This window comes from Erpetoichthys calabaricus, chromosome 6 (genome assembly GCF_900747795.2).
Source record: "Erpetoichthys calabaricus chromosome 6, fErpCal1.3, whole genome shotgun sequence".
Taxonomy (NCBI): domain Eukaryota; kingdom Metazoa; phylum Chordata; class Cladistia; order Polypteriformes; family Polypteridae; genus Erpetoichthys; species Erpetoichthys calabaricus.
In genome coordinates, this window is record NC_041399.2 from 32,111,753 (window position 1) to 32,137,234 (window position 25,482).

General features: G+C 37.8%; 1 protein-coding gene across 5 annotated transcripts in view; it reads left to right on the forward strand.

The window, feature by feature from the left end:
* stau2 (staufen double-stranded RNA binding protein 2) overlaps window positions 1–25,482 on the forward strand; it is a 368,617-nt gene that overhangs the window by 95,944 nt on the left and 247,191 nt on the right. For all 5 annotated transcript variants that reach the window (XM_028803455.2, XM_028803458.2, XM_028803457.2 and 2 more), the window contains one exon: window positions 24,020–24,127. In XM_028803455.2, coding sequence (XP_028659288.1) covers window positions 24,020–24,127 — 108 coding nt within the window. The remainder of the gene's footprint in view (window positions 1–24,019; window positions 24,128–25,482) is intronic.

Below are 25,482 nucleotides of genomic sequence, written 5' to 3' on the forward strand. Positions count from 1 at the left end.
TTCCTGTAAATGTGTTAATAAGCAGCAAGCAGCCTAATATCACATCCCCCACCGCCGCACAGTTTTCTCACCTCAGATCTGTTTACCTGCGTGTCAGTTGCTTGGAGTTGTATAGAGTGAGAAGTCAAGCAAAATAACACCTTTTATAAATACTATATCGTTATTTGGAACACATGCATTTCATGTGTGTTCCGTGTCTACAACGATCTATGTAAACACATCGTTAAAACAGAAACGTTTTTCATGTTTTAGTAATAATTGACAAAATGTAGACATGAAGTTTATAATGTGTGAAGCCTGAAGTCCAAATATCAAATAAACACTTCCACAAAAGGTACAAATATAACAGAACAAGTGTGCTTTTATTCAAAAACTAGACATTAAGCCCGTTACAATAACGGGTGCTAGAACAGTAGTCCATAAACATTAGTAGGAACAGTCTATATTAAATGGCAAGGGACATTTTACCTCATTAAATTTTTTCCGTAAAATGCCTGTAATTTTCTCTGACAGTAATACTGGCTTTGCTGTCCGTAATATGCATTTAATTTTCTGTCACAACAGTGGGCAATCAGTAGATTCTCCCCAGCAACTGATTTAATGTGCGTGAAAATAAATCTACTTTTAAAAGTCTTTGTATTGTAATATCATGAAAATTCGTATATTTAGGAAAACCCCTTCAACGACTGACACTTTACACTTTCCCGGGCCAAGCTTCTTAATCGCAAATCTGACATCCTCAGAGTGAACACTTGCGGAGACCAGCTTCCCCACTGTTGTGCATCTCAGTACCCCATTGGATTTTTCGTGTTTTACACTCTTGCACAACAATGAGAAAGCTAGTCTCCACGTCTCAGTACCTGATTGGATTTTTCGTGTTTTATGTATTAGGTCTTAGCTCATTTACCGAAATCCGATTGGATCAGCCACGCTGATATTTTATAGGTCCCGCCCTCTCTGTCTTGTGTGACGTGTCAGGAGGCCTTTGAAGCATCGCACCGTGCCCCACACATGCGCACTTCACCAGAAGACACACACACATGGACACTGGACGCACACAGGGGTTCTATTAAAGAGGATATAACTGCGTTAGGGTGACACGCATTTACTATGACTGCTTCCGTGGCGCAACGGTATAAGCTGTTGACTGGTAATCAAAACTTCACGGGTTCAATCCCCGACGAGTCCATTTTGAGAAGTGAGCTGCTAGTATTCTTACTATTTTAGAATATAAAACATATACTTGATTTAAGTCTGTAACAGCTGGTGTAAATATATGATACTTGTAAAGATTAGGTTTGTTTTTTTTTTTTTAATTCAGTTTCATTCTCTGTCGCGTTCACGATTCCACCCCCAACCCCCCCATCTGAGACACTGCTGTTTTCACATAAAGACGCAGCGCTATAGCTCTGCAGTCTACTTGTAACTTTACGCTGTAGGAAGTAAGCAAATAAACCAAGGTAAATGAGTAAATAACATTTGATCTGGCTCTTATATACAAAGTACAGTGACGGCAGCTTCCACCTGCAGCTATAGACTGTTCAGTTCGCAAGCGACTCTCCAAGCTAGTGTTTACATCTGGACAGTGTATGTGCCCTAAAAAGAAGTTTGACTGCATTCTCGTACCAATGCTTGCGAACTGAAGTGTCTGCGTGCACTTTTCTTGGCATTACACGTGTATTTTTCGAGCATGCCCTTGTCGCTCAAACACAGGAAGCTCTGCAGTGTACTTGTGACTTTACGCTGTAGGAAGTAAGTAACTAAATCCAAATAAATAACATTCGATCTGGCTTTTATGTAAGTAACATATAAATGTTGATGTATAAGTATAACAAAACAAGTGCCCTTTTATTCAAGACTATAACCGAAGAATAAAGAAAGCAAGTTACAGTAGGCGGTTGATACGACAGCTTGCGTGGTGCAATGCTAAGAACTGCTGATTTCCGTTCCGTGCTATATAAAATCATCACATTCAAATATTAACAGTTCCCACACACCCAAGGACCGTCCCTCCTACATTTACGACATGTGTACTTGTTGCAGTGTACACACCTCTTTGTGCTGTGGTTCCTATTACACTGAACGAGCCCCTGGCACTGTACTTTCTTCCCTGGGGGAAGCTGAGATCTTAGAACTGAAGCTTGTTGATGCTGCATCATCTTTTCTTTTTCCATTGCCTTTCCATGTTCAAAAAATACACGTGTAATGCCAAGAAAAGTGCATTTACAGGACAAAAGACGCAGATGGAGAAGTGTGAAACGATTTAAGGTGGGACGGATCTACGAGTTTTTTCGTAGGCTCTGGTAATTCTAGTGTTAAAGATCTTTCTGACCGGTTCCTCTGCCAGACGTTCCCAGCAGACCCTCACTATACGTTTGGGTCTGCCTGGTCTGTCCGGCAGCCTCTCCCGCCATCTGATCCAACTTACCACAAGGTGGTGATCAGTTGACAGCTCAGCCCCTCTCTTCACCCGAGTGTCCAAGACATAAGGTCGCAGATCCGAGGACAATATTACAAAATCGATCATTGAGCTGTGACCTCAGGCATCCTGGCGCCAAGTGCACTTATGGACACCCTTATGCTCGAACATGGTGTTCGTTATGGACAATCCATGGCCAGCACAGAAGTCCAACAACTGAACACCACTTGAGTTTAGATCGGGGATGCCGTTCCTCCCAATCACACCTCTCCAGGTTTCACTGTCATTGCCGAAGTGAGCATTTAAGTCTTCCAGCAAGACAATAGAGTCCCCAGGAGCTGTGCTTTGCAGCGCTTCCTCCAGGGACTCCCAAGAAGGCTAGGTACTCTGAACTGCCGTTCAGCGCATAAGTGCAAACAACAGTCAGAGTCCTTCACCCAACTCGAAGGCGCAGGGAAGCAACCCTCTTGTCCAATGGGGAGAACCCCAACATGCAGGCCTTGAGCCGGGGGCCAGAAGCAAGCCCACTGCTGCCTGTTGCCTTTCACCCACAGCAACTCCAGAGTGGAGCAAAGTCCAGCCTCTCTTAAGAGGAATGGTTCCAGAGCCCAGACCGTGTGTAGAGGTGATCCCAACTATATCTAGCCGGTACCTCTCAACCTCTCGCACCAGTTCAGGCTCCTTCCCCACCAGAGAGGTAACATTCCATGTCCCAAGAGCCAGTTTCAGTAACCGAGGGTCGGAACGCAAGGGCTCCCGCCTTTGGCCACCAGCTATATCACATTGCACCCGGCCCCTATGGCCTCTCTTGCAGGTGGTGGGCCCACAAGAAAGTGGAACCACGTTGCTCCTTCGGGCTGAGCCCGGCTGGGCCCCATGGTCAAAGGTCCAGCCACCAGGTGCTTGCCAGCAAGCCCCTCCCCCAGGCCTGGCTCCAGGGTGGGGCCCCGGATACCCTTTCCCGGGCAAGGGAAACGCCGATCCTTGATTTAAATCCATGTGGGGTTTCAGGATCGAGTTATTCGGGATCTTCACCTCAGACCTTTTTGCCTTGGGAAACCCTACCAGGAGCATGTAGCTCCCGACAACATAGCTCTGAGGATCACTAGACCGCGCAAGCCCTTCTGCCACGGCAAAGCCTCGATCCAAGAAGCCAAACTCCCTTGTTTATTCATCAACATGGGAAAGATAAGAGAACATGCAATTGAAATGAGAGAATAGTGTGTTGACCTTCGTAAGTCACCTTAAAATGCACATATCCACAGTTAAGGCAATAATTAAACTTTAAATCAACCTGGAACTGTTATCAACTTGCCTAGAAGAGGTTTATTTTGCCCCTCTGTATAGTGAGCCGGAATGGTAAGAGAGGTAAAAAAAATTTCCAAGGATAACTGTTGTAGAAATACAAAGTAGTATCTTGGGGTTACCAATAATTCTCCATAACTACCATCAGATGCCATCTCCATGCCAACAGATTATTTGAAAGAAAACTGTCAGGAAAAAAAACTTTCCTATCATTTAAAACAAATATGTCAGCACCTGGAGTTTACTAAATGCAAACTTGAAAGTTGAGCATTTTGGCAAAAAACACTCAAGTTGTGTTTGGCATAAAACAATAAGGATGGCTATAGCAAAAAGAACCTGTTAAGTATGGTGGATATTCTGTGATGTTGTGGGGCTGTTTTCCTAAAAGATGCCCTGGGATACTTGTTAGGGTACATAACATCATTGACTCCATGAAATACCATAGGATTTCAAATTTAAATATGGCTGCTTCTGCCAGAAATGAAAACTGGGTCACCATTAGATCCTCCAGCAAGACAATGATCCAAAGCATTAAATCAGTATACAAATGGTTAAAGGAACACAAAATCAGCCCTCGGCCATGGTCGTCTCAGTCCCTAGACCAAAGCCCCATTTAAAACCTGAGGAAGAGAGTACACAAGAGAGAACCTAGAGCCATGGAGGATCTGGAGAGATCCCGTAAATGTGAATGGTCTGAGATCTTCTGCTCTATATTCTCCAATCTTATAAGATGTCATAGTAAAAGACTCAGTTTTATTGTCAAAGGGAGTTTGCATAAAGTATAAAATGCAGGAGTGCCAATAATCGTGGCACATTTTTATTTTGTTAAAAATCATTATTACTTGATTAGGAATTTTTCTCAGAGTAAATTTACTTCAGTTACAGGTTGGATTTCTCTCATGTTTTCAGTGTAAGAGTAATGCAATTCACCAAGAGGTGATATTTTATAAACTTTTTACTTATCTTTACCAGGGGTGCCAATAATTGTTACGGAGACTGTAGTTGTTTACAGTTTTTGATCACATAGCTATATAACACTTGTCAGTGACACAGAGGAGGAGGACTACTTGGGCATTTCATTTCTAATGAAAATCTGAGTCATGGGCCCTCCAGGGTATAAGACTAAAGAATAGAACAATTTATTTTTAACCAGACTAAAAAGAAGTCTGATTACTCAGTGGCTGAATAATGTGCTTAATTAAAACAGTCATTATTAAAGATCACAGGGACATCTGTGTTGGTCAACATAGGTCAGTGGTTCTCACGTTTAGCCCTAGGGTTGACTCTGACTGCAGGTTGTTGTCTCCAACAACTTCTGCTTTTAACTGGATCCCTACCTTACAATTAAGGTTATTATTTATCAGTTTCTGTCTTTTGGTGTCAATGCAGATATTAAAGAAAAGCTGAGTTTGCTAGTTTTTTATTGAAATGTGGCAAGCATTTCTATATGTTATATGGGAATGATTTAACACTTTTTATATTGGTGTTTAAGATTTTTATCATTATCATCATGATTTTCATTTAAAGCTATGTCAACAATTCAAATATTTCTAAATTTCTTATATATACTTCTCAAATTCTATACTTTTCCGAATACAGAGTAAGAGAACAATAAAACTTCAGCCAGGTAAACAGTGACATCATGTAGAGGTAAAATGAATCACTGATTGTCAAACTTACGGTAGTAAAAGCCATCAGTCACAGTGGGCTACCAATACTGAAATTGAGATTGTTCAGAGTGCTTTAAATTATTCGGTATGGCTAACCCCATGCTATAGTTTGGAATTATGCCCATCCTTTGCATATAACACTTGTTTGATTTTGCTTCTAACTGCCTGGTTTTGAAAAGTTTGAACTTAGCAAGGCAAACTGAGAAGCTTGTTAAAAAATCTTTCATTTAGACAACCCTAAACAGTTTATTCACCCCTTATTGAAATTTCAGCTTTTTAAGGACATCAAAAGCATCTACTGTACTATTTCCCTCCATAATGTTAAGTGCTTCTCTTTGTTATTTAGGAATAAACTTTTTGGTTTTATTTATGTTTTGATCTTCTGGTGTATTTTTTTTAATGACGTCACTTCAGTCCATCACTGCAATCGATAGGGACACAACTGTTATTGCTGGGTGTATATATGTGCACATATGTTGGAGATTTATTTAATGGTTGGCTGTATTATTTAAGGGCAAGTTCCACACTAGTACTTTATCTGATCTTTGTTGATGAAAAGTTTGAAATGAACACATATCATGTTAGACATCTTTCACATTAAAAATGTTAATTGTAACTGGTAATATTTAAGTGAAAAGGCAAATAAATCATTATGGGATTATACTGATGTTCCGATCTAACCAGTCACATGCTGAATCCTGTGCAAAGGTAATTTTCTTTAACCTGCCATTTCTGAATGTGATTCTACTTAACCCTAAGTAAAATCAGCTGTTCTTGTTGTATTTCACTGATGGTTTCACTTCAATAAGAGTGTGTGAACTGATTCCAATTATTGTGTGACAAGTTAAACAAACATGGCAAGGGCTTGACAATACTTTGAATCTCTAGCACGACATTTTTAATATACCTAAAATGGGAGAAAATTAGTGATGGACTTATAACATTTAAGTCAAGTCGAGCTGTTTTACTGTTATACCATCCATCCATAGTATTTCAGATACAGTGGCATGAAAAATGTACCCAAGGACTGCGGTGCAACAGAAGTAAAGAACTATACTATAAATAGATAAATAAATAATGATAATTTGAAATAGTACTAAATAATAACAACAACAACTAATGATTTAAAACAACTGTAATTGGTTGGTTGGGCAATTGTAACAAATATACTGCATATAAATAAGCTTTTAGGAGCAGATTTGAGGGCAGGGAGGCAGCACAGAGTTCAGAGTCCAAACAGCTAAGGGGTAGAAGCTGTCAGAACTGGTTTGGATACTACAGTACCTTCTGCCAGATGCAAGTGGGACAAAGAGACTGTGGGAAGGGTTGGAGCAGTCCTTCACAGTGCTGTTGGCTTTGTGGGTGCAATGTTTTATAAAGATACCTTTAATGAAAGGCAGAGAGGTTCTGATTATTTTTTCTGCTGTGTACACTATTCATTTTAGGACCTTACATTTGGAGACACCGCCATTCCAAATCAATGATGGAGCTGATCAGATCGCTGTCTATGGTGCTCCTGTAAAATGTGTTGAGAGCAGGTGGAGGTGGGCTTGCTCTTTTCAGTCACTGAAAGAAGTGGAGACGCTGCTACATTTTCTTGGCTCTGGAGGTGGTGTTAAATTGACCAAGTAAGGTCAGCTGCTAGGTGCACACTCTGGAATGTGGTGCTGTTGACCAGTTCCACCATAGAGCCCTTGATGTGTAGTGGAGTGTAGACAGCATGGGTCTTCTGAAGTCAACAATCATCTCTTTTGTCTTGTCCAAATTAAGAGACAAATTTTTGCACTCGCACCAGACCACCAATCTCCATTCTGTAAGCTGACTCATTCCCATTGCTGATAAGACCCACCACCATTATGTCATCTGTAAACTTAACGGTGTTAGAGCTGTATGCGACTGTGGAATCTTGAGTCAGCAGAATAAACAGAAGTGGGCTGAGTACATATCCCTGGGGAGGACACCAGGGCTCAGCATGATGGTACTGGAGGTGGTGTTTAGGTTTTAAGAGATGACAGATAGGGTGTTTTTGGAATATTTTTCCAGCATAGTGTCCAGATATCAATTCTGTACAAAGTCAAGAAGTGTGTTCATATGTATCGTGCTGAAGTGATTTGTCAAGATTTTTACATGTATAAGAAAACAAGCTACAACAATATACAATTGGGGCACTGGATAGTAAACTTCATATAACTGCACACTTTGGTCAAAGAAAAATTACCAGACTTTTTGAATGAATGGCAGCCAGTGCTGCAGGTTGTTGTCTTCTAAAACATTAGACAGAGTTCTTCTGGTGGTGGCATCTTTTTATAATGTCCCAGAAGGAAGGTGCAGGGTCAGATGGCAGAAGCAGAAGTAGAGGTCTTTGTGTAACAATTAACAGTGTTACTGGGTTAGTGAAGAGAAAATCTTTGCTAATTTTGGTGTATATTCAAGGTAACAGATGAAAAGATGAATGTGAGGCAAGTAAACAGTACCACTTTTTATTCAAGGACAATTTGTGCTTATTATAATGGACACAATCAAAAAATTGGTGCCAAAAGAGGTAATGAATGTTTTAGATTGGAAAGTGATGAACAAGTTTTAAGGAGTGATACAAAAAAATGGTCAGAAGTAAGGCTAAGGTCAAACACCAAAAAATACTGTTATGGAACAGGCAAAAACGTAGCCAAGAGTAGACAAAGTAATGCAATAGCAGAAAACTGAGTGACTAACACAGAAACATCAGTCAAAGAAGCACTTGAAACAAAGAAAATCATAAAACAAAAATCTTAACACTTAATTGGGTTTGAGTCCCCAATTGCCTGCTGGTTTAATAACTATTTCCTGGGTTTGCCTGTGTTCACCAGTTGCCCTATAAAGGCAGAATTAGACCAAAAATATTTACAGACTCGGATTATTTTAAGTTTGTTGGTGAAGCCGGGAAGATCTAACACTAGGCTACCAGTAGATATGTGCCATCTTTAGTAGTCAGAGCAAAATAACAAGTGACCAGCAACAAGCATAGTGACCAAAAAGAACTGCCGTGGTCATGCAGAATGGTTATTGTTTGGTGGCAAACATCCAAAAACAAAATACTGTACAAAATAGCTTCAAATGGACATTCCTACAATAACAAAAATATGTAAATAATTACAAATAAATTCCTAGAAATTCCAAAAATTAAATGAAAAGACTTCAAAGAAGGTATAACAGCAATTCATAACAATGCCCTTCCCCGATACAAGCTAAATCATCAACAATGTTCTATTGTTTTTTGTTTTTTATTTTTTTAAGTAAACCCCAAAATTTGCACACCAGAGCTACCCCGCCCGTATCCTTCATAGTTATAGTGTGATGACATCAAGTCATACCCATATGACCATCAAAAGATATTGTTGTGATGAACAATTTAGCTGCTTCCATGAAACAAAAGTATCAAAATGGTGACACCCATTTAAAAAAAAAACACACCAAATGGTATTTTTGGTATTTGGTACACTGTATTAATCACTGAGAGGAAAATTGTCTTTTTGCATGACCTTTGGAGGTATCACAATAATGTCACATAAATTATCATTTTAACATTAAGAAAAATTACAGGAATGAAAAAGAAAAATGTAAAATTAATACTAACACTTGGAAACATCCTCAATATGCCTTTTTAAGTTATTTTAGTTTCTGTTGTAGTTCAGACTCTCCTCGCCAATGCAGCTGATGTTTTTAATTGCCTGTCTTAATAGGGGTAGTCTTTAAGTATTTGTCACTGCTGAATTTAAAGTGGATTTATCATTAGATTTATCATTTATTAGGATTTATCATTAGATAATGGGTGATTTATTGGCCCTGCATACTGACAAGTGAGACATATGTTTTATTTACTGAAGATTTGTCTTAAATGTAATTGTTCCCTCAAAACCTGTTTTAACACTTGGAAATATATGCAATTCCATATACAACTATATACTGTACTTTCTAACTGGCAGACCACTGATTTTAAGGAAAGTCAACAAAAATGTCTCTCTCATTGATTTTAAACATACCATAGCTGTTGTGACTCTTCCTTATGAGTATTTTGCCAAATACGATTAAAAACAATATAGTCAGATTTTTTGACGGCAACAAAGTTATTAGGTTCATCAGCAATATTGAGATTGCATACAAAGAATGGGGTGTAATTTCTGATCAGGTCTCGCCTAAGACATTGTGATTTCTGCACCATGATCAGAATGAGTGGAATAGTAATATAGAGAAAAGCCAAGCAAAATGACACCTTTTATTGGCTAACTAGAAAGATTACAATATGCAAGCTTTCGAGGCAACTCAGGCCCCTTCTTCAGGCATCTTGCCTGAAGAAGGGGCCTGAGTTGCCTCGAAAGCTTGCATATTGTAATCTTTCTAGTTAGCCAATAAAAGGTGTCATTTTGCTTGGCTTTTCTCTACATTCATAATGGCTAACACGGTACAGCACCCTAGTACTACTGGAATAGTAATAGAATTTTTAGCTTCATAGAGAAGGCCTGCCATAAAGAAGCCATAACAAAAAAAAAGTTCAAAAGTGTGTTTTGCTTTATGAGGGACCTGAGAAAAAAAAGAGGACAAGTAAAGGACCACATTTTAATTTGTGTCACTGCAACATATACATTGTACCAGTTTAAAAAACTAAACAGAAGTGCAAGGTTTTTCAGATGATTTTGAATTGTACAAGATAACTTGCAGGTCATATCATAAATTAAACAGATACACTGTATACAAACTGCTGCTATATAAAAGCCTGTGTCATAACTGAGGATTCAAAATACCTTGAACACAGCTGTTGTCACTTCTACAGTGTAAAAGGCAAATACTGCCACAAAAAAAGCACTAAGCAAAAGCCTCAGGAAAAAATGCTTACATTTATTAGAAACACAATGAAAGTTGTTTTTTGTTCATTACATGCTTTAAGGAATGCACCATCCAAAAATGATTATTTTTTTTATGTTACACCATATAGTTTGTAATTTAGTCCAAGAAAAAATTTAATCTCATAGTTTAATGCAGAACATAGACACCGTTTCTGATGTAATAGGTACATATGGTGACCTATGGTGGGCAACAGCAAACAATATATAAAACTTCCATGAAAAATTCTAATGCTACTCATGTCATATAATCCACATTTAAAGTCATCCAGTCACATGCTCACAGTGTCCCAAACCATGTACAATACCATACCACTCTCTAAAACCACTTAATCCTGACTAGAGTTGTGGGGGACTGAAGCCTATCCTAGCAAGCATAGGCCACAAGGCAGGAACAATCCCATAGACTGGGCACCAGTCCTTCTCAGGGGAACAAATGCACAAACACATCATGGCCAATTCAGCATTGCTGATCCATTTAACCTGCATATCTTTGGAATGTAGGAGGAAACCAGAGTACCTGGAGGAATCCTGCACAGACATGAGGAGAACATGCTAATTCCATGCAGGCAGGACCTGGGGCGTGAACCCCTGGTTTCCCTATTGCATGGCAGCAGCGCTACAACTGTGCCACAGCACCGTGTACTTTTACTAAAATTTAGTTACATAAACTCCCTCTGGGAAAGGTCCTTTTCAACAAAAATGGAATGCTTTCAGTACACAAATGAGCATTTAAATTGTAGATGAGTCTCCTGTTATTACATTTATATTCATAGCAGTGAGCCAAAACTGGAGTACCTCGGGATTATTTAGCAGCAGTCTGTGAAACTGAATGGGTGAATTTTTTTTGAAGCATTTCATATATGCACAAGAGTGAGGTACATTCTTTTTCCTGGCAATGTTTTCAATTGCTTTTCTTTAACTTTTATTTTTTAGTTGTACTCATATGTTAGTGTTTTTTGCAGTGTTGATATCATGTGAAAAGAAGTGTTTCCCAATGATCAAGCAGTTATTGGGCCTGGAAGTGATATATTTAACAATATAATAGTAAAAAAATACAAGTTTTTAGGAATTTGTGAGCATATGACTAGATGACTTAACATGTGGATTATGCGACACAAGTGAAATGGGAGTTTTTCATGGATTTTTTTTATATTGTTTGGTGTTATCCAGTGTTGATCATTACAGACCCCTGTTTTATCCAGAACTTTGTTATCTGCATTCTGCATTAAAACATGAGAATATAAATGTTCTCTGGCCATAACTACAAACTACATGAGGTGAGAAACATGTTAAAAAACATTTTTGGGTGGAGTATTCCTTTAATGTTTATTTAATGTTGATTTTTACTATACTGTACATAATTGTTTCTATATGGTATGTTACAATTTTGCTCAACTAGTTTGTTTTTACTTACAATAGTGGTTCTCTACTCTTATTCCTCCAAGGTTCTCCAGTGTATCACAATAATTTGTGAGGGCCCCCCTACACAGGCCATGATATTTATCTTCCTGTACTTTAGCTGCAGTCTTCCATGCTTAGTTTTGAACTTAACATAATATTTACTAGTAGTACTATTACACTACCTCTGGTTTAAAGAGTAATGCATAATTAAAAGGCAATTTTAAAGACAGCCTGTATATTTTACTAAATAAAAGTTATTTTACTTAATCATAACAAACACTGAGTATGCCTTTTTAGAATAAATAATGAACAGTAATTACCGGTAGGTTAGGTTAGGTAGACTTGATATTATCCCAGAGAGAAATTTGTTTGCATCAGTAAAGTACAAAAACAGAAGACATTGTTACATAGATCCAATATACAAACAAAGACTTAACATTTGACAACCAATATTATTGCATAAACACACACTCAAGAAGAAAAATTACTTTCAACAGTACACAAAATAGGAATAAAAGAGTTCTTAAACCTGTTGCTGTTTACCTTTGGAAACCTAAATCTGCAGCCTGATGGCAACAGCTGGAAGTTAGAGCAAAGAGCATGGCTATTGTCTGACAGAATTGAATTGGCTTTCTTTCTAACCTGTTTGCAATACATTTCAGTGATAGAGGTCTGCTGTGAAACAATAGTTTTACTTCTAATTTTTATAATATTGTTAAGATGATTTATATTCTTATTTCTTAGGTTACCAAACCAACAGATAAAAGCAACTGTAACAATGGGTTCAATAAAGGACTTATAAAAAAGTTTCATTATAGTTTTGTCCACTTTAAAACAGTTGAGTATCCTAAGAAAGAAAAGTTGTGATTACCCCGTTTTTCAAATTACAGAATTTGCCACTGCAGATATTTTTGATAACAGTCACTGCAGGCATTTTTTCATAACTTAAGCTATCATGTTATCCTCTGGATTCAGCACCAGAGTATTTCCATCAGCAATCTCCACATTTAACATGAATAGAAATGCAAATGTGTTTTCTCTCCAAATACAGCAATCAAGTCAACTAAAAACACAGAAGCATTGTATAGGGCAGAGGCAGGTAAGTCATGGAAGGGCGCCCCTTTAGTGGGGTGCAAACCAAACCTCACCTCTAAGTGCTGTGCTTAAGTGGGGAGTCCATACAATATCTATTCAGACATAATATAGACACTGGAAACGCATTTTAATGCCACATATAAACATAATCCTGCTAAACTACTTAACAATACAATCTACAGGTACAGAACATATGAAACAGACTGTTAAAGGGGTCTTTCAAAAATCCAATAGTCATTGCAGGCCATACATAACATGTTTTGAATATTGATGAAGCAGGCTGCTTTTAATGGATCACTGGGCATTAGGTTTAACACCCTTCTGTAGCTTGATATATATTGATTTCAATGTTTTGCTGCTCTTTTATGATTATTTTCAGTCATCATACATCTCCCCTGGAAGTTTGATTGAAGGAAATTTGTTGAAAACCAATGAATTACAACTGTCTTTTCTAATGTTCTTGTTATCAATATCAAATTAAACATTGCATTTGTGCTTTTATCATCTTGTAGGCTATATCACCAGTAACAAATTAAACCTGTGTGTGGCTTGTGTTGGTGGTTTACATACAGTGATTCTGCAGTGGCATCAGGCCAGCATAGAATGGGTGGTCAGGGTGATAAGGCATTTCTTTTATTCTGGAGTTTACTGTGCCCAAACTCAGTTAGAGAGAAAACTTCAATGTTCGTTTGTTTGTTGATGTCAAGAAGTGATTCTTTCAAAGATGTCTTTTTTAAACAATTCCACAGTTTGCTTTCCGTGTAAAATATTTTATAGTCTGTACCATACATAGTTAATAGATCACAAAAAGGAAATTGCATCTGGACTAGAAGGAAAAAAAGTACCATGCAGGATACTAAGTGAATTGTTTATATCAGGCAATAAAAGTATGCTAATAACCTTTACAGTTTCCAGATGTTAAGATCTCTTAAATCTTTTTGGTTAACGGTATTGAGTTCTGTCTTCTATTTCACAATTCCCTAAAGAAACAAGGGTGTGTTATTTTGCGTTGCGTTTTTGTATGCATGCCTCTTAAAAAAACTCTACTACAATGTTTCTTTCTGTACTAAGAAGACATAGCTCAACTTTTATGGAGGCGTCTGAATTATCTGCTTATTCAGAGACTGTTGGTTTTCTACTGAATTAAATGAAACAGCTTAACCACAAATGTTAAAAAAGATTTTATCCACCATAGATTTAAGATGCTGCCTTTCAGGTTTACTCCACTTTTTTGTAAATATTGTTATTATTGTTCATTTGGCTAACATCTTTATTCAAGGTGGTTTAACAATTACAGGGAATACTACAATTGTACATTTCTCCCAGTTGTAGCACAGGCAGATTAAATGACTTGCTCATGGCACAAGTAAATATTGGCCCTGCAGTCTCAGGGTTTTAGGTCCACTATCTTCATCACTACACCACACTGCCCGTCTATGTCATAAGGTTTCCGCTCATCTTTTAAAGAAACGTATAATGGTGCTTATTAGGAAATTAGTCCTAATACTACTTATCAATCCAGTAGATTCTTACATTAAAAATAGCTTTACTCAGCAGTAGGCCATATTACCTTTAAGTTAAGTTGTAATTTTCCTTACTAATCAAAGTGCTAGTACTATATAGTGTTTTGTTTGAGTCTGAACTTCTGCTGTTGTCTAACAATTTAAAAATGCTTATTGTTGTAAATTGGTTATACTTCAAAAAATAATAATAATAAATATTTTTAAAAATAAAAAATAAATGTATAATTTGTCATTCGTTGTTTCTTCTTATATGAACTCAGTTCATTATATGGCAAGAGTAAGCTGAAGCATATCATCATTTGGCACAAAGTTGGAATCAGTCTAGTCCTCATTCACACACCCACTAATACTGAGCCAAATTAGGTTCAAATGTATTATCATGTGTACTTAATACAATGAAATTTACACACAAATGTCTTCCACAAACCAGTGACAGTCAAACAATACCAACAACAGTCACATTAAAAAGGCAATTAATACAACATCATATATTGAACGAAACATATACAGTATATATAGACATGGACAAATGTGCTGATGTCCCGCCACGAAAAAAGAAGAACCACTAATTGTCTTTGAAATAATTTGAAACCAACAAAAGTTATTGGCACCAATCATTGTTTATTCCGTATTTAACGGAAATCGGACTTTGCTAGAGTCTTGATTCAACAAAATATTTCAAATAATAACGCAAATGAAAATGTCATGGACAAAAATAATGCAACCTTTAACTTAATATTTTGTTGCACAACCCTAGTGGCAATTACTGTAAACAAGTGATTCCTGTAGCTCACAATGAGACTTCTGCACCTATCAACAGGTAGTTTGGCCCATTCTTCCTGAGTAAACTATTCTAACAATTTCAGGTTTGAAGGGTGCCTTCTCCAGATTGCATGTTTCAGTTCTTTCCATAGATGTTTGACAGGATTCAAATCTGGGCTCACAGAAGGCCACTTTAGAATATCCAAAATATTGTTCTTGGTCATTCTTTGGTGCTTTTAGCTGTGTGTTTTTGGTCATTCATTATCCTGTCTGAGGATCCATGACCTATGACTGAGACAGAGCATTCTGACATTGGGCAGTGTGTTTCTCTCCAGAATGTGTTGATAGTCTTTAGATTTCATTGTTTCCTGCAGAGACTCAATGCATCCTGTGCCAGACTTGTCAAAAGGCTCCAGTGTTGTCTCATCTGTCCAAAGGACATTCTCAAAGAAGTGTTTTAGCTTGTCAGTATGCATTTTAGCAAATTCCAGTCTGGCTTTTTTATGTTTTTCTTTTAACAATGGAGTCCTCCATGGTCTTCTTTAATTGAGCCCACTGTCGTTCAAAAACTGATGGATAGTGCAATCAGACACTGATGGACATTGATCGTGGAGTTCAGATTGTATATCTTTGGAAGTTGTCCTTGGCTTTATCACTACCATTCTATCCTACAGTCCCATGGACCTTATTGCAACTGTTGTCAAAGGAACATAAATATGCTTGAAAATGGTCTTATTGCTTTTGCCTTTAACATAATTGTCTATAATTTTCTTTCTGATCTCCTCCTACAACTCTTTCCTCTACTTCCTCTAGTCCATGTTCATTGTGGGACACACGATGTTACCAAACAGCAGACTACTTTTCTCCTTTTAAGTAGGCTTGAATGACTGATTGCACGATTGGATACATGTGTGATACTAATTAATGAAAATAGCTAGTTTGAAAAATCACTCAAATCCAGTTATTTATAATCTTTTCCAGGTGTACCAATAAATGTGTCAAGGCCATTTTAGAATATCTTTGTAGAATCAGCAATACTTGACCTCTCTTCACACTTGCTTTGCTTTACTTCATGACATCTCAAAGACATGCAGGTATACAGGGGACAATTGCTTTTCATTTAATCACTCTTCAGGAGGCATACAGTACTTTTTCAATCAGCTGTAAGGGTACCAACAAATTTGTCGATGTCAGTTGTATATGTATTGTATCCATATTATATGTTATATGTACATACTGTGCATTTGTCAGTATGAGAATCTGTTGAGCCGTAAATAAAAACATCCCTAAAATCACTGCTATGAATTCTAGAAGTCTTGCGCTGTTTGCCAGAAGGGAGTCAGTGTGAGAAAAGAGACTATGCTAAGCCTGTCTAAGGTAATGTGAACAGAAGTAAGCTGTGTGACAGTAATATTCTGTGTCGCCTTCAATACTCTTTGTAGTGCCTCACAGTTCAAAGTTGACCAGGTGCCATCCCAGGAAGATAGCAAGTGAATAAGGACTGGATACATCCAAGCTGTCCTCCAACATCTACAAGAGTAAAGTCATTGGTGAGCCAGACATGCTCATTTTTGGGGATGTGTGAGGAAACCTGGAGAATACATTTATACAAACTGGAACAACATTCATATTCCACAAAGTGACCAGAATGAAAACTGATTCTAAATCCCTAAGGTTGCAAGGAAGCAGTAGTAATTTCCACAGGTATGAGCTTTCCCACTAACCACACCACTTTTAAAAATTATTAGAAATTATTTTAATTTTGATATTAAGTGCTTTTTTGTTTAAACGTGTCGGTCTGGCTTTCAATTTTTATGAGAATTTAATATCAGTATCCTTGACTATAAAATGTGAACTGTACTCATTGCACTTACTGCAAAGAGCAGCAGTTGGTATGAAAAGAGGTGTAATCAGAAAATGGACAGTATAAAACATCTAGCCAAGGTGAGGCTGATAAGACAAAATATTGGACATAAATCTTATGTCAAGGGGCAAAAAAAGTTCAAACCCAGAGATTCTTTTAAATGCTCAAACAAAAAGTGGTAGTTTTTAGGTGGTATCCACAAACTTGGGCAATAAACTGTTCATGCTGCCGGCTTATGAGTTGCTGTGCTGATGCTGTCATTTTGGAAACATTGCTGCCTGTGAGTGGTCAGGATAGGGGCACCCATATTGAAAACAAGATGACACAGCAGGGAACATATTTACTTTTAAAAATTAAAAATCTGTCAAATTCAAAAAACAGTATAATGTTGTGGGGACATGGGGAGTGTGGGGTATTAATTGTTTTATGGTTGTATTGATTTTAGGGCGCAATCCGCTGTTTTAACTCAAGCTGGTGTGAGTTACACACATGAAAGTGTATGTTGATCTAATTGCATGAGTACTGGTCAAGCGGTGACGGTAATCAACAGGCACCAGGTACTGAAGAATCGATATAAAGGGGAGTGGGTTATTGCTGGAGGTTGTGTTTTGTTTTTCCAGAAAGAAACAGAGAGGTAGCCGAATGAAGGAAAGAACAACATCAGTTTGGCTGATCATCTTTTAAAGAACTGGACAGAACTCTGTGGGAAAAGTTCTGTGATGTATTCTCATCAGTTGAGGTGTGGAACTGACGAAAGGGAGTGAGAGACATGGGAGCTAGTTGGAAGAGGGAGACTCAGTTCGTGGTAACATCCAAAGAATAGCAACATGCCCTTGGGAGTTGTGGCAACAAGTAGAAGCAGTTCAGATCTTTGTGGTGGATTGAGGATGTGGCAGGTTTAAGTTGGAACTAGAAGAATTGACATCCAGATAAGGGGAGGGCTTACTGGAAACCACAGAAGCCTTTAGTGGTGCAGTTCGTACCTGCATGGTGGGTCAGGAATACGACGGGCTGTGACAGTGGAATCTCCCATTGTCCTGCATGAGGACAAAGAAGGGAAATGAAAGGACAAAGACTTTTTACCTCTTCTCTGTTTGTGATTTTAACTATTTTTAAATTGTTTGTTATATTATTTACATTTGGATTTTAGTAGTTTATTTATTTATTTATTTGACTGCACTATTTTGCACTTTTTATTCTCCTGTTTTAAATTGACATTCATTTGATTTTACGGATTCACCTGTCTGCTTGTTTGCTCTCGTCCATCCTCAATACATAATTATCAATGTCCCCGGACAAAAGAAGATGCCCACAGATGCTACATGTAAAATCCCAATACAGTTTCAGTTATTTTTAGAGGCCAAAGAGGAACTCTAAACAATTAAACACCAGATCATACTAGAGATGTGAATTAAAAAATGTATAGCCAATATGAGGTTGACCAGTTAGGAAATAAAACAAATTGTGTGTACCTATGCTTCACCCCAGCTTTCCCTTATCCCCAAAAACAATGTGCCTTACAGAGAAAAATTAATTTTGTTAAAATTGTAAATTAATGATATAAATAAAATTTGCAAAGCTGAATCAAATCAAGTATAATAATAAATTGACCTCTAATCCCCTATAAAAGGGTTATTGGAACCATTTATTCCTGATCTTCCTCCTTTTGCATGCTCTGATGATGCATATAATCAGAAAATAATAATACAAAGTTAAAAAAAGTATTTTTGTGAAACTGATATAGTGACATATAGATATAGTATTGGCATTTAGTATATTTTCAGCTTGAGAAGCAGTTAGAATCAACAACTTATGACAACCTACTTTATGACACACTTTATAGTATACAGGTATGAACTATAAAAATACACTTGGCACTGATAGTGTCTGAATCAGAATTTTAACTTAGGACATGACAAATGTGCCACCTAGCTCTGTGTATCAAATTATCAATGCAATAAGTAAGATTGAAGCCATCTAATAACTTTAAATATTATAAGTAATGATGAGCGAAATTGAATTTCCAGTGAAACTCAATCTTTCATTTCACAAAATTACAAATTGCATATTTCAACCAACAAAATTTGTGCCATTGACACAAGAATAAAAGTGATTGTTTCCAGTCTAAAAGCGTTTTCCTGCATTAATTCCACATGTGCTCACCTGTCATTTAGTTTTCAATACATATGTCTAGTGGGAAAAAATCATGGGATTTATTTCCTGTCATATAAAGGCATTTAGTTCAGCTGTGTGCTGTAGCTGTTCTGGGAGTACAATGCCTGTTTTGCCTATCATTAATGACAACCTTGGTGTTCATAAGCCCAAAGATGTGTTAGATACAGAAAAAAAATGCTCAAAGTTCCACTTATGATATGATTCTCTGTTATGGTTTGAGCTTCTTTTAATGTATTTTTGGATTTCTCTGAAGCTGAAATATTCATCTTGGTGTCATTATGAGGGTTTTAACACCCAAGGAATCAAAATATGCAATCAGAATTTTGTTTAGAACCTCTCTTTAGTAGTTTAGAAGTGTAATTTTTTTATTGCCTTTTTCAACACCAGTTTGTTTGTAATGTTTTTATTGCCTTTTTCAACACCAGTTTGTTTTGGGAATGGTACCGCTATTGTGTGGTTTTTGTGTTATCCATTTTCAAGGGGATTTCCTATGATGCATGAAGGCCATGCCTCTTGTAAAGATCACCCTAAGACAGTAAAAACTATCAGAGATTGGACCGAACTTAGTGTACTACGGCTTACTTTGAAACAAAGCAATACCTTTTGACTTTGATTTATGGTTTACAGTTTAGCTTTGACAATTGTCTTTTTTTGATTTTCAATTTTAACTATTGCACTGCTGCCTCGCAGTTAGGAGACCTGAGTTCGCTTCCCGGGTCCTCCCTGCGTGGAGTTTGCATGTTCTCCCCGTGTCTGCATGAGTTTCCTCTGGGTTCTCCAGTTTCCTTCCACAGTCCAGAGACATGCAGGTTAGGTGCATTGGCGATCCTAAATTGTCCCTAGTGTGTGCTTGGTGTGTGGGGGTGTTTGTGTGTGTGTGTGTGTGTGCCCTGCGGTGGGCTGGCACCTTGCCTGGGCTTGTTCCTGCCTCGTGCCCTGTGTTGGCTGGGATTGGCTCCAGTAGACCCCAGTGACCCTGTGTTAGAATATAGCGGGTTGGAAAATGACCGACTATTGCTTTTCTCTTTGTCTCTATTCCTTCTCCTGATCATCACTCTCTTTCTTTCTTTCTTTCTTTCTTTGTTCCCCACGGAAAATTGTGCTTTTTACAGAAGATTAAAAAATAAATAAACACATACTGTGGCCTAAGCAAACCACAATTAACTAAAAAGGAAGAAAATGTCATTATACAGGCATATTGCTACTGGTATAAAGGAACGCCAGTAGCATTTCATGAGATACTTCTGCTATATAATTCATTGTCTGAAAGTCCTCAATGTTACTGTGTCAGAGGGAGGATGTGTAGCATTGTTCACAATGCCACTCAGTTTTGTGTTTATTCACACCTTCGCTACTACTGTACCTCCAGGGGGTCAAGAGAGCATCCCATCTTGCCTCCAGGAAATTGAGACAGACTGTGCCTCACTGTCAGAAAACAGCTACTGAAGATAACAGCTTGAGAGTATCTCTGGGGGCATCTGTGTTTTGTCCTCCAAAAGTCCAGCAGCTGGGGTCACAAACATGAGAAAGAAATGACAGGGCATTATGTAAAAGCTTAATGCTCCCCAAAGGCACTAGAGAGCATAAAATTGACAAACAGGCAGAGCACACCTCAGCAATAGGGATGACAGGGATGCCTGGCCTATTGGCTGAAGAGAGTGGGAAGTTGGGGAAGAAACAAAAGAGGTAGCAAGACTTTCTGAGTGCTTGAGGGTACATTTTCCCAAAAGGAAATATGTGAGTAAAGGGTATTTGCAATAATAATAATAACAATTCTTTACATTTTATATAGCGCTTTTCTCATAGCGAACCCACAATCTCCTTACTGCAAAGCAGCAGCACTACTACTGTGCCACATATAGAGTTGCCTTTAAAATTAGAATTACCAGAGTCTACGAAAAAACTCGTAGATCTGGCCCACCTTAAAACCATTCTCACCTCTCTTTTGTCTTCTAAATGTGCCGATTAAGACGAGCAGCAAAAAGCCAGCTATTCCATCCCCCACCATCGCAAAACTAAACTAAGTTTTCCCAGCTCATGCCTTGTTTGATTATCTGGGAGTGACTGAACTGGTGTTTTAGAGTGGAAATAATAGATTGTTATTTGGAACACACGCATTTCATGTGTGTTCCGTTTCTACAGTAATCTGTATAAACACATTGTTAAAACAGAAGCTTTTTCATATTTTAGTAATAAATGTTACAAAATGTAGGCATAAACTATAGAATGTATGAAGCCTGACAGCCAAATATCAAATAAACACTTTCACAAAAGGTTCAAGGATGTCAGAACACCTTCCGTGGCGTAACGCTGAGATTTGCTGACTCAGAGCACGGCAGCCGTGCTGCGCCGTATAGACCCTTGTTCGATTCCCCACTGAGGAGGAAGTGTTTTTTTTTCTTTGTAGCCTCAAACGGACATAAAATTTATAAATTGGTATGCACTGTAAATCGTCTGACTCTAAGTAACAGTCTCAGTATAAATTACACCCAATCTGATGCTGTTCGTTTTCAAATAATATTGCATTACTTCGACAATGTTTTCTGATTGGTACTATTCGCGTCATAAAATGATTTCTTCAAAACGTCACATATATTTGTTTTGAAATAATGAATAGAGCTGCAAATTACAGGTGCTTGTTCAGTGTAATAGGAACCATAGCACAGAGAGGTGTGTACACTGCAACAAGTACACATGTCATAAATGTAGGAAGGGCGCTCCTTGGGTGAGCTATAGCGCGTCATTATGTGAAAACAGCAGTGTCAGATGGGAAGTGTCTGATGATTGCATATAACGCTGAAGTTACTGCTCTTTACTATGCTTTCCTCTGCATGTCCTGGAGTACAAAAGAAACAGCATACAGCAACATGTGGGGACTGGCAAGATTGTGGGAAATAAAAACATGCGGTCGTATGTATCGTGATACACTGCAGAGCTATGGCGCGTCTTTATGTGAAAACAACAGTGTCAGATGGGGTAGGGAAGGATCCTGAACGCGACTGAGAGAATGGGAAGTGAATAAAAAAAAAACAAAAGCAAAGCTAACCTTTACAAATATCATAAATTACACCGGCTGTTACAGACTGAAATCAAATGTATCTTTTTATTCTAAAATAGTAAAAATAAGAGCAGTTCACTTCTCAAAAGGGAGTCGTGCAGGATCAAACTCGTGACCTTTTGAATCCCAGTCAGCAACTGATACTGTTGCGCCACGGGGCCGTCGTAGTAAATAAGTGTCAATGTCGCACACTAAGGTGGCTTTTTTTTTTCTGCTGTTATATTTTTGAATAAAAGCGCACTTGTTCTGTTATATTTGTACGTTTTGTGAAAGTGTTTCTTTGATATTTGGGCTTTAGGCTTCATACATTATATAGTTTATGCCTACATTTTGTCATTTACTACTAGAATATGAAAAACGTTTCTGTTTTAAAAATGTGTTTACACAGATTACTGTAGAAACGGAACACACATGAAATGCATGTGTTCCAAATAACGATCTACTATTTCCACTCTAAAACTCCACTTCACTCCCAGATAATCAATCAAGGCATGAGCTGGCTGAAGTTTGTGCACGTTCTAAGTCGGTGGGGGGATGGAATAGTCGGCTGTTTGCAGCTTGTCTTTATCTGCACATTTAGAAGACAAAAGACGATGGCGGAGAGGTGCGAACGGATTTAAGAAGTGATTTAAGGTGGGACGGATCTACGAGTTTTTTCGTAGGCTCTGGTAATTCTAGTGTTAAGGGCACTTGGAGCAACTTCAATTCTTGCCATTCATAATCCCAGCAGTGATTCTAGCTAACAGCCAGAAAACAATTAAATCGAAGGTCAGGTAGTAAGTGACGTTTTACTACCAGGAGGAAGAGGGAACAGAACAGAGAGAGAGAGCAAAGGGTAGAAGTAGGAGAATAAAGAAGGAAGTTTTTGGCATCTCACTTTGAGTTAGGCAAGAGAGTAATCCACTCCTCCAACACACAGTAGGGGTTAAGACTATTTCTGGAAGACTGCAAGAATGCCTATTTTCTACTTAATATTCTCACTTTGGCTTACCACCTGTTTTGTGTCAATTTCCTTGAATAAATACATCTATTTGGTTTATTTTACCATTTCAGTGTTACTTCAAGTTGGAAGTATTGTCCTAAAATGTTACATCTACAGTATTAAATGAAGAAGATTTGGCTTAAATAGACAGTTTCTATGATTTCACATATATATGAAAATTAGTGCTGCTGTCATGTCTCTACAGACAGAGCTTCATATTCCAACACAGGCATTATCTGTGTAGAGTTTGCTTATTCTATCCATGCCTATATGAATTAGTCTGTGATGGAATCCCAAATATGATCTTGTTCGCATAATTGAAGACTCAGAATTAACCTTGTGTCCATACAGATGTTAGTATGCTTTGCAATGGACTGACACCTTGCCTTGTTCAGGGTCCTGCCTTATTGATGAGGGTTTCTTCATTACCTATCAACATGAATTATATTAATCAGGTTTGAAAATGGGTAAACTGATAAGATATGTTTGGTGTTCTTAATACAGTATTGCGAAAGGACCAGCTACATTGACGACAGATGCTGTGTAATCAGTACAGGATTATACTACTTGATTCTTAATAACAATAAGACAAATGTAGTATCTATTTTTTAAGCGACTCTAATATGCTATAAATGTGAAAGCAATTGATGCAATATTTTTGTAATGCATTGTACTTCTCTAAAGTGTTTTAGTGCTTAAAACTCTTTATTACCACAGCAGCAAATAATGTACAGTATACCACATTTTGTACTATTTTTATTTAAAATCCTTAGTTTTTGCAAAGGATGTTCCTGAAAAGTTGCATGAAGTTGTGCTAGTCAAAAATGGAAATCAGAATTGTTGCATAAAATATTAAAAACAGGTGACCTTAACTTTTTGTTACAGAACCTAAATGAAAAGAATGAAGCCATGATGGACAATGATGCCAGTAAATCTGAAATAAGCCTAGTATTTGAAATTGCACTGAAGCGAAACCTACCCGTCTGTTTTGAGGTAATTTTTTCCCTATGTACATTATATTTCCTAAAGGTAATTCTGTAGTTTTTGTATTTCTAATAGATTATCTAACACACTGTATGGCTCAGTGGATTGAAAACTGATAGTAAACCTAAAGTTTGCCACTTAGTGGTTCCTGTAGGACCCTTACAAACTCATAGCCTACCAATACTTGTAATGTGGAAATTTGAGTTTTAAGTTGCTTTTGATAAAAGTGTCACCTAAGTAAATAATACACTTCATATTTTATTTGTATACTGCATCTTCTTTCTATGATAAACACCATTGCAAACCATATTACAAGTACACAATTAAAGTATAAGTATTTACAGTACATGCTATATGCATACATATTTTCATTTTGCAGCTAGCGCAAGTGACTTGCTCATATTCTGAGGTTTGGTTTGAACTGGCAGCTTTGTGGAACATTTCAGTCACTAGACCTCTCTGCCAACTATCCATCCATCCATCCATTATCCAACCCGCTGAATCCGAACACAGGGTCACGGGGGTCTGCTGGAGCCAATCCCAGCCAACACAGGGCACAAGGCAGGAACCAATCCCGGGCAGAGTGCCAACCCACAGCAGGACACACACAAACACACCCACACACCAAGCACACACTAGGGCCAATTTAGAAGCATCAATCCACCTAACCTGCATGTCTTTAGACTGTGGGAGGAAACCGGAGTGCCCGGAGGAAACCCACGCAGACACGGGGAGAACATGCAAACTCCACGCAGGGAGGACCTGGGAAGTGAACCCAGGTCCCCAGGTCTCCCAACTGCGAGGCAGCAGCGCTACCCACTGTGCCACCGTGCCGCCCCTCTGCCAACTATTCATAAGTAAATGTAAATATCTTTTATTTTACAATTGCAATGTGTTTATTGCAAGAACTAGTGCTTTACAAAACAAGTGAAAGACTATTTTATTTATTATTTTAAAAAATCACAATTGTAATCGCAGTCAGTAACTCAGCTTAGGAAAAACTGAAGCTTGAGTAGCACATCATATTTTAAGAATGTAGAGTTTGTTGGTTTAATTTTTTAGTGCCATATACGTGTGTCTTTTTGTGACTGTCATTTTCTTGTTTCTGTAAGAGATCATCATAAGTCTCCTACTCTTTAAACACCAGAAAAGCTTTCAATGTCCCTAATGTCACTTTGAAAAGTGAATCTTTATCAAGTTGGTCTACTGAACACAGAGTATATGTAAGCAGAAAATAAACTGATTTATTAAAGGCCAGATTGTTCACTCAGTGATTGTCATTAGCTAACAACATGCATGTTTCAGTTAGGTAATTTCTTTTTACCAAATTAAGTTTTACATCACAATTTTTATCACAATGAATA